General features: G+C 45.1%; 1 protein-coding gene across 3 annotated transcripts in view; it reads right to left on the bottom strand.

Moving 5' to 3' along the window:
• Positions 1-414: 414 nt before the first annotated feature.
• Positions 415-12,356, bottom strand: part of DLGAP5 (DLG associated protein 5) — a 46,849-nt gene continuing 34,907 nt past the window's right edge. For 2 of the 3 annotated variants that reach the window (XM_048854201.2, XM_075129977.1), the window contains exons 15-19: positions 11,575-11,809; positions 8,963-9,032; positions 7,619-7,874; positions 2,434-2,483; positions 415-889 (exon numbers count right to left, since the gene is read on the bottom strand). In XM_048854201.2, the coding sequence (XP_048710158.1) occupies positions 764-889; positions 2,434-2,483; positions 7,619-7,874; positions 8,963-9,032; positions 11,575-11,809 (737 nt within the window). In that variant the 3' untranslated portion in view covers positions 415-763. Of the gene's footprint in view, positions 890-2,433; positions 2,484-4,901; positions 6,438-7,618; positions 7,875-8,962; positions 9,033-11,574; positions 11,810-12,356 lie in introns of those variants that run through there. The other variant, XM_048854202.2, reaches the window with a different exon arrangement.

Below are 12,356 nucleotides of genomic sequence, written 5' to 3'. Positions count from 1 at the left end.
TTGCTGGGGGAGTCTGAAGAAAACTTGCCTCAGGTGCCATCAGCCACACTCATACACACCTGTTTTCAAATCCTCTTCAAATGCTTTGTTCCTACTGTTAAAACCAACATATTGTTTGTTTTAAGAAAGCTGTTTGGTCACTGATGGCTGACTCCTAAAAAGAGCCCCCGTCAGAGCTGCTGAATAAGCACAGTCAATACACAGAGTACTAACTAGCCCAGGGCTCGGTGTAAGTGTGGGAGAACTGTGGAATTCCAGAGTGTAAAGACAAAGGGCCTGAATGGGTGCACTCAGAGACCAGAAAGGGGATAGAGGTGCAGCTAACACGGTAACAATGACTGCACAAAGTATGCCCCATATTTTATACATGAATTATTTTTTGAGGTAAGGAAAGAAATGGAGAAAAGCAAAAACTGAATAAAATAAAGTTTATACCATGGAGTGGATAGGACATGTGTGAAAGCTTAGACATGATATATTATCCCTAAATAGGAGAGTCATCATGCAAGTCACTATGGATACAGCAGGTCTACTTATCACCCTCCCTAGCAATTACTGTACAGCAGTTATCAAATTGCAACGTCATCTGCTTCATAAAATGTTACAAAAAACATTTTTAATAAGTAGCTCTACTATTTAAATACCAGGTCAGACACATTTACTCAGTACACAGTTGTTCTCAAGGGTAATATCCTGGTACTTCAGATGTCCCTCTGTGTATTCAGTTAGTGTAATTTACACATTCTGAATTCAAAGTCAGTCTTCATTTTTCCACAGAGGGGAGAGACAAAGGAGAAAATACAATTAGATCATTGCATATTTCAGCTGCAGCAACCTTCTGTGCTTCATTCCTGACTGGCGTGAAGGGGAGGCTGCAATCCAAGCTTGGCTGTAGGGGAAATTAAAGTGTGAAGTAAGTGTTCAAGCAACAGTTATCCAGCCTACAGCACATAACAAAAGTCACTAATTTATATTACAGCAGCAGATTACTCTACTGATTAGCACAATGATTTAATGCCAGACTGACAGGAGCTGTCATGGTCAATCAAGTGTTTATGCACGGTGTAGGTGTCTATGAATAGTAGACATGTATAAGCCCTTGGGACAAGAGGTGGGGGACAATGTTTTGACACAGGGATTTTATTAAGGGAATTTTCTCTCATCCCCTCATTCAGTACTATGGGCACTAATCATCACAGCTTTAAAGGTAAAACATAGGCTTTGCTAGCAGAACCCTTAAGAGTGCCGAAAGCGGCAGCATGGCTAGAAATGTTAAGCATCGGATGGAGAGCTCGGCCCAAATGTGGTGATAGCTGTTGTACTTCACATTGTTCCAAAGCAACACCCACGAATCAACCCCCCCCCCAAAACCAACTTACCAATGTCACTGGGACCTCCTCTTTGCTGGCTTGTGTTTCCAATCACATAAGGAGAGTTTAAGTATCAGCTCAGTTTTGGAGAGAAGGGGACCAGTTACAGTAGCAAGGTGGGGATCTTCAGAGGAGCCAATGGAGCTGGGCACCCAAATCCCCTAGATTTGGACACCAACTTTCCCCTGGGGCTCTTTTGACAACTTCAGCCCGAGAAAATATTAGAGCTACCAAGGCAGAGGGAGAAGAGAGACCTGAAGCAGTCTCGTATGAAAGAGGGAAGGAAAGGACAGATGAAGGCAAAAAGTGAGGAGCATATGATCCATTTTTAGCAGGTATTAACAGAAGGAAATAAGCCTTCACCTGGTTAGCTATCATGCCTCAACTCTTCATGAGGGAGAAGATCACTAAGGGTTCAGACTAATTGGATTTTCTGGATGTTTGGCAGTTTGACCAAGTCAAGGATCAAGTAGTTTGACAGGAGTTAGACAACTGTTCTACAAAAATCTTGAGCTATTTTATCCGGATCCACGTAAGCTGTTCTCGAGTCACCACAAAGGGCTGCATTCACTAGAACAGGGGTTATCAAACTTCATTACATCACGATCCCCTTCTAATAATAAAAGTTACTTCACGATCTGGGGCAGGGGACTGAACCCTGAGCCCGCCCAAGCCCCACTGCCCTGGGGGACGGGCCAAAGCCCAAGCCCCACTGCTCCAGGTGGGGGGGGGCCAAACCTGAAGCTCAAGGGCTTCAGCCCCAGTCAGGGGGCCTGCAACCTGAGTCCTGCCATCCAGGGCTGAAGCCCTCAGGCTTTGGCCCTGGGTAGTGGGGCTCGGGCTTCAGCAAGTCTAAGCCAGCCCTGGTGACCCCATTCAAACCCAGACCTGCAGTTTGAGAACCACTGCACTTGAGTAACCAGGTCTTTCAACTGACTTTTTATGGAGTTGAATTCATTGCAGTAGTTCAGGGAATTTTACAAAAGCCATTTCATATGAAAGTTTAATGGTGTTGCCATGTAAATGGATTGTTTTAGTCAAGTCAGACTAAAGGTGAACCTACCATGTCAAAAGGAGTTCCATCACTACAGATGAAATCGCTATGAAAAAGATCTGGAAAATAAGACCACATTTCAAAATTGAAAAGTTACACTCCATTGCTTAATAGTGCTGGAAAAGCTATACATTTTCTGTACCTATTCCCGACTTCAGTTTGTTTTCATAGCGTATATCAACCTTTGCTTCTGCTTTTTATAGCGGGATTACACACCCTATTGAAGATTATACCATAAAAAACCTCTTGAGTAGTATGGTTGTTTGCCGTTGTGCATCCAGTGTAATACAAGGATGTCAGTGCAAATGCCAAATAGACACTGACACTGCACCCACCCCATACAGCCCTGGTCTACACTAGGACTTTAGGTCGAATTTAGCAGCATTAAATCGATGTAAACCTGCACCCGTCCACACGATGAAGCCCTTTATTTCGACTTAAAGGGCTCTTAAAATCGATTTCCTTACTCCATCCCTGACAAGTGGATTAGCGCTTAAATCGGCCTTGCCGGCTCGAATTTGGGGTACTGTGGACACAATTCGACGGTATTGGCCTCCGGGAGCTATCCCAGAATGCTCCATTGTGACCGCTCTGGACAGCACTCTCAACTCAGATGCACTGGCCAGGTAGACAGGAAAAGAACCGCGAACTTTTGAATCTCATTTTCTGTTTGGCCAGCGTGGCAAGCTGCAGGTGACCATGCAGAGCTCTTCAGCAGAGGTGACCATGATGGAGTCCCAGAATCGCAAAAGAGCTCCAGCATGGACCGAACGGGAGGTACGGGATCTGATCGCTGTATGGGGAGAGGAATCCGTGCTATCAGAACTCCGTTCCAGTTTTCGAAATGCCAAAACCTTTGTCAAAATCTCCCAGGGCATGAAGGACAGAGGCCATAACAGGGACCCGAAGCAGTGCCGCATGAAACTGAAGGAGCTGAGGCAAGCCTACCAGAAAACCAGAGAGGCGAACGGCCGCTCCGGGTCAGAGCCCCAAACATGCCGCTTCTATGATGAGCTGCATGCCATTTTAGGGGGTTCAGCCACCACTACCCCAGCCGTGGTGTTTGACTCCTTCAATGGAGATGGAGGCAATACGGAAGCAGGTTTTGGGGACGAAGAAGATGATGATGAGGTTGTAGATAGCTCACAGCAAGCAAGCGGAGAAACCGGTTTTCCCGACAGCCAGGAACTGTTTGTCACCCTGGACCTGGAGCCAGTACCCCCCGAACCCACCCAAGGCCGCCTGCTGGGTCCAGGAGGCGGAGAAGGGACCTCCGGTGAGTGTACCTTTTAAAATACTATACATGGTTTAAAAGCAAGCATGTGAAAGGATTACTTTGCCCTGGCATTCGCGGCTCTCCTGGATGTACTCCCAAAGCCTTTGCAAAAGGTTTCTGGGGGGGGCAGCCTTATTGCGTCCTTCATGGTAGGACTTTACCACTCCAGGCCAGTAACACGTACTTGGGAATCACTGTACAACAAAGCATTGCAGTGTATGTTTGCTGGCGTTCAAACAACATCCGTTCTTTATCTCTCTGTGTTATCCTCAGGAGAGTGAGATGTAATTCATGGTCACCTGGTTGAAATAGAGTGCTTTTCTTCAGGGGACACTCAGAGGAGCCCGTTCCTGCTGGGCTGTTTGCCTGTAGCTAAACAGAAATGTTCCCCGCTGTTAGCCACAGGGAGGGGGGAAGGTTGAGGGGGTAGTCACGCGGTGGGAGGAGGCAAAATGCGACCTTGTAACAAAAGCACATGTGCTATGTATGTAATGTTAACAGCAAGGTTTACCCTGAAAGAGTGTAGCCACTGTTTTATAAAATGTGTCTTTTTAAATACCGCTGTCCTTTTTTTTTCTCCACCAGCTGCATGTGTTTCAATGATCACAGGATCTTCTCCTTCCCAGAGGCTAGTGAAGCTTAGAAAGAAAAAAAATGCACTCGAGATGAAATGTTCTCCGAGCTCATGCTGTCCTCCCACACTGACAGAGCACAGATGAATGCGTGGAGGCAAATAATGTCAGAGTGCAGGAAAGCACAAAATGACCGGGAGGAGAGGTGGCGGGCTGAAGAGAGGGCTGAAGCTCAAATGTGGCAGCAGCGTGATGAGAAGAGGCAGGATTCAGTGCTGAGGCTGCTGGAGGACCAAACCAGTATGCTCCAGTGTATGGTTGAGCTGCAGCAAAGGCAGCTGGAGCACAGATTGCCACTACAGCCCCTGTGTAACCAACCGCCCTCCTCCCCAAGTTCCATAGCCTCCACACCCAAACGCCCAAGAACGCGGTGGGGGGGCCACCGGCCAACCAGCCACTCCGCCACAGAGGATTGCCCCAAAAAAAGAAGGCTGGCATTCAATAAATTTTAAAGTTGTAAACTTTTAAAGTGCTGTGTGGCATTTTCCTTCCCTCCTCCACCACCCCTCCTGGGCTACCTTGGTAGTCATCCCCCTATTTGTGTGATGAATGAATAAAGAATGCATAAATGTGAAGCAACAATGACTTTATTGCCTCTGCAAGCGGTGATCGAAGGGAGGAGAGGAGGGTGGTTAGCTTACAGGGAAGTAGAGTGAACCAAGGGGCGGGGGGTTTCATCAAGGAGAAACAAACAGAACTTTCACACTGTAGCCTGGCCAGTCATGAAACTGGTTTTCAAAGCTTCTCTGCTGCGTACCGCGCCCTCCTGTGCTCTTCTAACCACCCTGGTGTCTGGCTGCGCGTAATCAGCAGCCAGGCGATTTGCCTCAACCTCCCACCCCGCCATAAACGTCTCCCCCTTACTCTCACAGATATTGTGGAGCACACAGCAAGCAGTAATAACAGTGGGAATATTGGTTTCGCTGAGGTCTAAGCGAGTCAGTAAACTGCGCCAGCGCGCCTTTAAACGTCCAAATGCACATTCTACCACCATTCTGCACTTGCTCAGCTTGTAGTTGAGCAGCTCCTGACTACTGTCCAGGCTGCCTGTGTACGGTTTCATGAGCCATGGCATTAAGGGGTAGGCTGGGTCCCCAAGGATACATATAGGCATTTCAACATCCCCAACAGTTATTTTCTGGTCTGGGAATAAAGTCCCTTCCTGCAGCTTTTGAAACGGACCACAGTTCCTGAAGATGCGAGCGTCATGTACCTTTCCCGGCCACCCCACGTTGATGTTGGTGAAACGTCCCTTGTGATCCACCAGAGCTTGCAGCACTATTGAAAAAGTACCCCTTGCGGTTTACGTACTCGGCGGCTTGGTGCTCCGGTGCCAAGATAGGGATATGGGTTCCGTCTATGGCCCCACCACAGTTAGGGAATCCCATTGCAGCAAAGCCATCCACTATGACCTGCACATTTCCCAGGGTCACTACCCTTGACATCAGCAGATCTTTGATTGCGTGGGCTACTTGCATCACAGCAGCCCCAACAGTAGATTTGCCCACTCCAAATTGATTCCCAACTGACCGGTAGCTGTCTGGTGTTGCAAGCTTCCACAGGGCTATCGCCACTCGCTTCTGAACTGTGAGGGCTGCTCTCATCTTGGTATTCATGCGCCTCAGGGCAGGGGAAAGCAAGTCACAAAGTTCCATGAAAGTGCCCTTACGCATGCGAAAGTTTCGCAGCTACTGGGAACCGTCCCAGACCTGCAACACTATGCGGTCCCACCAGTCTCTGCTTGTTTCCCGAGCCCAGAATCGGCGTTCCATAGCATGAACCTGCCCCATTAGCACCATGATGCATGCATTGGCAGGGCCCATGCTTTCAGAGAAATCTGTGTTCATGTCCTGATCATTCACGTGACCGCGCTGACGTCGCCTCCTCGCCCGGTATCGCTCTGCCAGGTTCTGGTGCTGCATATACTGCTGGATAATGTGTGTGGTGTTTAATGTGCTCCTAATTGCCAAAGTGAGCTGAGCGGCCTCCATGCTTGCCTTGGTATGGCGTCCGCACAGAAAAAAGGCGCAGAACGATTGTCTGCCGTTGCTCTGACGGAGGGAGGGGCGACTGACGACACGGCTTACAGGGTTGGCTTCAGGGAGCTAAAATCAACAAAGGGGGTGGCTTTACATCAAGGAGTATTTCAGGCAGGACTTCACAGAGGGTTCCAATAAGAAATGGTGCACCTAAGTTATTGTTCTTATTGGAACAAGGAGGTTAGCCTGGCCTCTGATTGATACATGGCTAGATTTACCTCGCTGCACCTTCTCTGTGAGTGACTGCAGTGTGACCTAGAGGAATGAGTCCCCTAGATGGGGGAGGAGGCAAATGAGTACAAAAAAAATCTGGTCTATTTCTTGTTTTGATCTACTCCATCTATCTTTTACATCTTTGGCTGGCAGCAGATGGTGCAGAAGGACTGCATGCCATCCACATCTCATGGCTGCTCGGCAGAAGATGGTACAGTACGACTGCTAGCAATCCGTATCGCCTGCCTGCTCACCATAAGACGGTTCAATAGGACTGACTGCAGGACTAAAGAGAATGACCTGGTCAAGTCACTCCAAATTTAGTCCCTGCGCCCATGTCTGCCCAGGCACTCCCAGCCGACGTGGCCAGGAGCACCTCAGACACGACGAGGACGGCTACCAGTCGTACTGCACTGTCTGCTGCCAGAAGGCAATGGGTTGCTGCTACTGTGTAGCAATGCTGTACAGCGTCTGCCAGCACCCAGGAAACATACGGTGACGGTTACCTGAGCGGGCTCCATGCTTGCCGTGGTATGGCGTCTGCAAAGGTAACTCAGGAAAAAAGGCGCGAAAAAATTGTCTGCCCTTGCTTTCACGGAGGAAGGGAGGCCTGACGATATGTACCCAGAACCACCCACGACAATGTTTTAGCCCCATCAGGCATTGGGATCTCAATCCAGAATTCCAATGGGCAGCGGAGACTGCGGGAACTGTAGGATAGCTATCCACAGTGCAACGCTCTGGAAGTCGACTCTAGCCTCGGTACTGTGGAAGCACTCCGCCGAGCTAATGCACTTAGAGCATTTTCTGTGGGGACACACACACTCGAATATATAAAACAGATTTCTAAAAAAACGACTTCTATAAATTTGACCTTATTCCGTAGTGTAGACATACCCTTAGAGAGACTAATAGTCCTGCACCAATAAGTTCACGTGTTAACAAGGTCCATTAATAATCTTAAAATTATCAGATAAAGCCTCAATCCTAACAGTAAAACACAAACTATGAGAAATAGCCATAAAGAAACGCACCTGAAGAGAACCTATATTCTGGTGTGTTTGGTTTTTCAGCCTGAATGAAATCAGTTTCTGGCTGGACATTCTTTTCTGGGCTGTGCATGACAATGTCTTGACCCGTAAGATCTGTAGCAGACAGTTCCATCTCTTCTGTAACATCTGGCATTTCTATTTTAGTGCCAGGATCTTCCAGCGCTTGGGAATCAACAGGACCTGAACTCCTCCTTTCATCTGGGTGTAAACACACCTCAAGAACAGCTACATTTGTTTCCTGAAGAATTAAAAGGGAAAAGTAGAAAGTAAGATAGCAAGAGAGACATAAATAAGTACTCAGTTCTGTTTTGGGCTTTTTGTTTTGTCGTCAGTGAAAAATGTATCAACTTTAGAAACAGAAAGAAAGCACAAAGTGTACATGAGGGCCAGGACACGTGCAGGCCAAGAGATCATGGAAGATGGTACTCCACCATGTGTATTGTTAAGATACAAGGCCTGTGGGTTGGCGTTAGTACATTTACACAAGAGACTCTTCAAAAGACCAAAAAAAAAGGTGGCCTCTGTAAGTCCACTGCTGTGATCTATTTCAGAGGTAAGCTAGTTTCTTTGGTGCTTCTTTGACAAGCTTTTGAAGAGGAAAATATAAGGTCAATTCTCCCTCCCTGAAGAAAACTGAATTTACACTTCTAGCAGAGGTGCCTGAAGAGTATTTTAGGTAACCAGTTCGTTCTCTTGCTACATTGTTTCCTAAAAGCACAGAACTACATACTGAGCAATATTGAAGCTTGAAAAGTCCCATAGGCAAGGCTATCTCCCTGAGGAAAGCTATGAGAAACTTCTTGGGGGAAGACAAGAGGGGCAGTCATAACTGAACAAATATGTTTCATATACAAGATCCCCTCTGCAGACAGTGATGTGGAATAAGTGCACGGAGAAGTTAAATGCAGGTAAAGATAATATTGCATCTAGACATTCTCCGAGGTGAAACAAACAAACCGGAAGAACATTCTTTGCTTGCTCTTTTAAGTGTAGTAGATTATGAGGATAAAAATCAATGCAGGAGATTTTTAGTAGTGTGTAGGAGAATGGCTTTATGCTGTTGGACTCAACTGGGCCCAAAAAGGATTAAATGTGGATCCATATAAACAAGAAACAAAGCTTAAGATAATCTGCCATTCAACACTAGTGATCCTATGCAAACCTCTCCGAACTTTCAGACGCTCTGGAGGAACAGGAAAGTACATTCTCCTGATTCAGAATCCATGGTATTCACTGATTTATGGGGTAAACATTAACAGTTTCTTATATACTGAAGATAGATTTTTAAGGCACATACATGCACTAGTCAATGAAGACACAACTCACATTAGTTCTCTTAGTTCTCTCTGCTGCACCATCTGTCACAGAGCATTGTTCTTCTGCAAGTGGGGAGCCACTGAAAAAGAAACCTGAACATTCAGTCCTCTCTAACCATTCTCAACTTTTGGCATAGCCAACCTTGACCCCATTAAATAGTTTGTTCTGCAGTTATCATAGAATCATAGAACTGGAAGGGACCTTGAGAGGTCATCTAGTCCAGTTTCCTGCACTCAAAGCAGGATTAAGTATTATCTAGACCATCCCTGACAGGTATTTGTCCAACCTGCTCTTAAAAATCCCCAATGATGGAGATTCCACAACCTCCCTAGGCAATTTATTCCAGTGCTTAACCACTCTGATAGTTAGGAAGTTTTTCCTAATGTCCAACCTAAACCACCCTTGCTGCAATTTAAGCCCATTGCTTCTTGTTCTATCCTCTGAGGTTAAGAGCAACAATTTTTCTTCCTCCTCCTTGTAACAACCTTTTAAGTACTTGAAAACTGTTATGTCCCCGCTCAGTCTTCTCTTCTCCAGACTAAATAAACCCACTATTTTCCAATCTTCCCTCATAGGTCATGTTTTCTAGACCTTTAATCATTCTTGTGGCTCTCCTCTGGACCCCCTCCAATTTGTCCACATCTCTCCTGAAATGTGGCACCCAGAACTGGATACAATACTTCAGTTGAGGCCTAATCAGCACAGTAGAGCAGAATGATTGCTTCTCATGTCTTGCTCACAATACTCTTGCTAATACATCCCAGAATGATGCTTGCTTTTTTTTTTTGCAACAAGCGTTACACTGTTGATACATATTTAGCTTGTGGACCACTATGACCCCCAGATCCCTTTCCACAGTACTCCTTCCTGGGCAGTCATTTCCCATTTTGCATGTGTGCAACTGATTGCTCCTTCCTAAGTGGAGTATTTTGTATTTGTCCTTATTGAGTTTCATCCCATTTACTTCAGACCATTTCTCCAATTTGTCCAGATCATTTTGAATTTTAATCCTATTCTCCGAAACACTTGAAACCCCTCCCAGCTTGGTATCGTCCACAAACTTTATAAATGTACTCTCCATGCCATTATCTAAATCATTGATGAAGCTATTGAACAGAACCGGACCCAGAACCGATCCCTGTAGGACCCCACTCATCATGCACTTCCACCATGATTGTGAACCACTGATAACTACTCTCTGGGAACAGTTTTCCAACCAGTTATGCACCCGCCTTATAGTAGCTCCATCTGGGTTGTATTTCCCTAGTTTATTTATGAGAAGGTCATGCAAGATGGTATCAAAAGTCTTATGAAAGTCAAGATATATCATATCTACCCCTTCCCCCCATCCACAAGGCTTGTTACCCTGTCAAAGAAAGCGATCAGGTTGCTTTGACATGATTTGTTCTTGACAAATCCATGCTGACTGTTATTTATCACCTTATTATCTTCTAGGTGGAGCAAATTAAGCAATCTATTTGCAAACATTATCTTTCTGGGTACAGAAGTTAAACTGACTGGTCTAATTCCCCAGGTTGTCCTTATTTCCCTTTTTATAGATGGGCACCATATTTGTCCTTTTCCTATTGTGACTTTTCAAAGATGATTGCTAATGGCTCATATCTCCTCAGTCAGCTCCTTGAGTATTCTAGGATGCATTTAATCAGTGCCTGGTGATTTGAAGACATCTAACTTGTCTAAGTAATTTTTAATTTGTTCTTTCCCTATTTTAGGCTCTGATCCTACTTCATTTTCACTGGCATTCACTATTTTAGACATCCAATTGCCACCAACCTTCTTGGTGAAAACCGAAACAAAGAAGTCATTAAGTACCTCTGCCATTCTCACATTCTGTTATTGTCTCTCCTCCCTGATTGAGTAATGGGCCTACTCTGTCCTTGGCCTTCCTCTTGCTTCTAATGTATTTGCAAAATGTTTTCTTGTTTCCTTTTATGTTCCTATCTAGTTTGATCTCATTTTGTGCCTTAGCTTTTCTAATTTTGTCCCTACATACTTGTGTTATTTGTTTGTATTCATTTTTTGTAATTTGACCAAGTTTCCACTTTTTGTAGGACTCTTTTTTGAGTTTTAGATCATTGAAGATCTCTTGGTTAAGCCAGGGTGGTCTCTTGCCAGGCTTCCTATTTTTCCTATGCAGTGGGATAGTTTGCTTTTGTGCCCATAATAATGTCTCTTTGAAAAACTGCCAACTGTCTTCAATTGTTTTTCCCCTTAGACTTGCTTCCCATTGGATTTTACCTACCAACTCTCTGAGTTTGCTAAAGTGTTGCCTTCTTGAAATCCATTGTCTTTATTATGCTGTTCTCCCTCCTACCGTCATGGTCACTCCTCACTACACAACTCATTTTCTGGACAGAAATTAAATGTATACTTATGCACAATGAAATTATGTTTGAGATGCAAAGCCTTTTTAGGTCAGTGGAGGGAGGAAAACAAGGACTTGACATCTTTTACCCAGGCAGAATTAATGGTAAGATTTAGCAAACATTAATATTGACAACTGTATGTGCTGAGAGGGAGTCTAAATTTTCCCATGTAAAAGTTAACTAGTAACTTCTGCAGCAACTGAAGTTAGAATGAAGCTGTATTCAAGTGTCTACCTTTGTTCAAGTGTGCTGCCAAACAGAGTTTTTCTAGTAGGAGCCTGTAGCCCGTTAGGATTTTCTGGAACATGAAAGCCACTGGCTGCTGGTGGAGTCTGTTTTGCAACAGCGTCCTCAGAGCTGCAGAGAATGGCAAGACTGCTTTGGAGCAAAGTTCTACTAGCTGATCCTGGAGTTGTCAGTTGTTTAGAAATCCGTTGGGAAGATCTGCCAGGTGTTTTGGAAGGCAAAGCTGAAAAATGTGTTTAAAGTTTCATTAGATGGGACATGTTTCTATAGGATGGGACAAATTCAGTGACCAAGATTCTGATTAGAAACACTTTCTAATTTGCTATTTTTTCAATTGGTTGAAGTTAAGTGGTTTATTCAGATGGCAAGTTAAGAATAATTTATTGTGAATCTACCAGGTAGAATATGAACAAAGGTGACAAGTGTGAATAGGTCACTATCACCCATGGGCGAATACTTTTCAAAAAGCGATCACTGTATTGGACCTCTCAGTCCTCGTGCAGGTTTCCTTTCAGGACACCTCCATCAAAAGATAAGCCTGGGACCTTAAATTTGTAACTTTGCTAGATACTAAAAATCATGGACCGAACATAGACACTGGATTTCTGGCTTATTACAGCAATCTGTAACCAATTTAAACCCCTGCCCCAGCCTCCCCACACCTTTCCCCACCTATGACTGGAGAGGTGCTAAAGGGCCACTTCACCATGAATGGTCCCTTGATGTGTTAACTACTTATGCTAAAAAATCTGTTACACCTTGTATTTCCC

Source organism: Caretta caretta, chromosome 6 (assembly GCF_965140235.1).
Source record: "Caretta caretta isolate rCarCar2 chromosome 6, rCarCar1.hap1, whole genome shotgun sequence".
In the NCBI taxonomy this organism is placed as follows: domain Eukaryota; kingdom Metazoa; phylum Chordata; order Testudines; family Cheloniidae; genus Caretta; species Caretta caretta.
The sequence above is the reverse complement of the archived record's forward strand: the minus strand, read 5'-3'. Positions and strand labels throughout refer to the sequence as shown.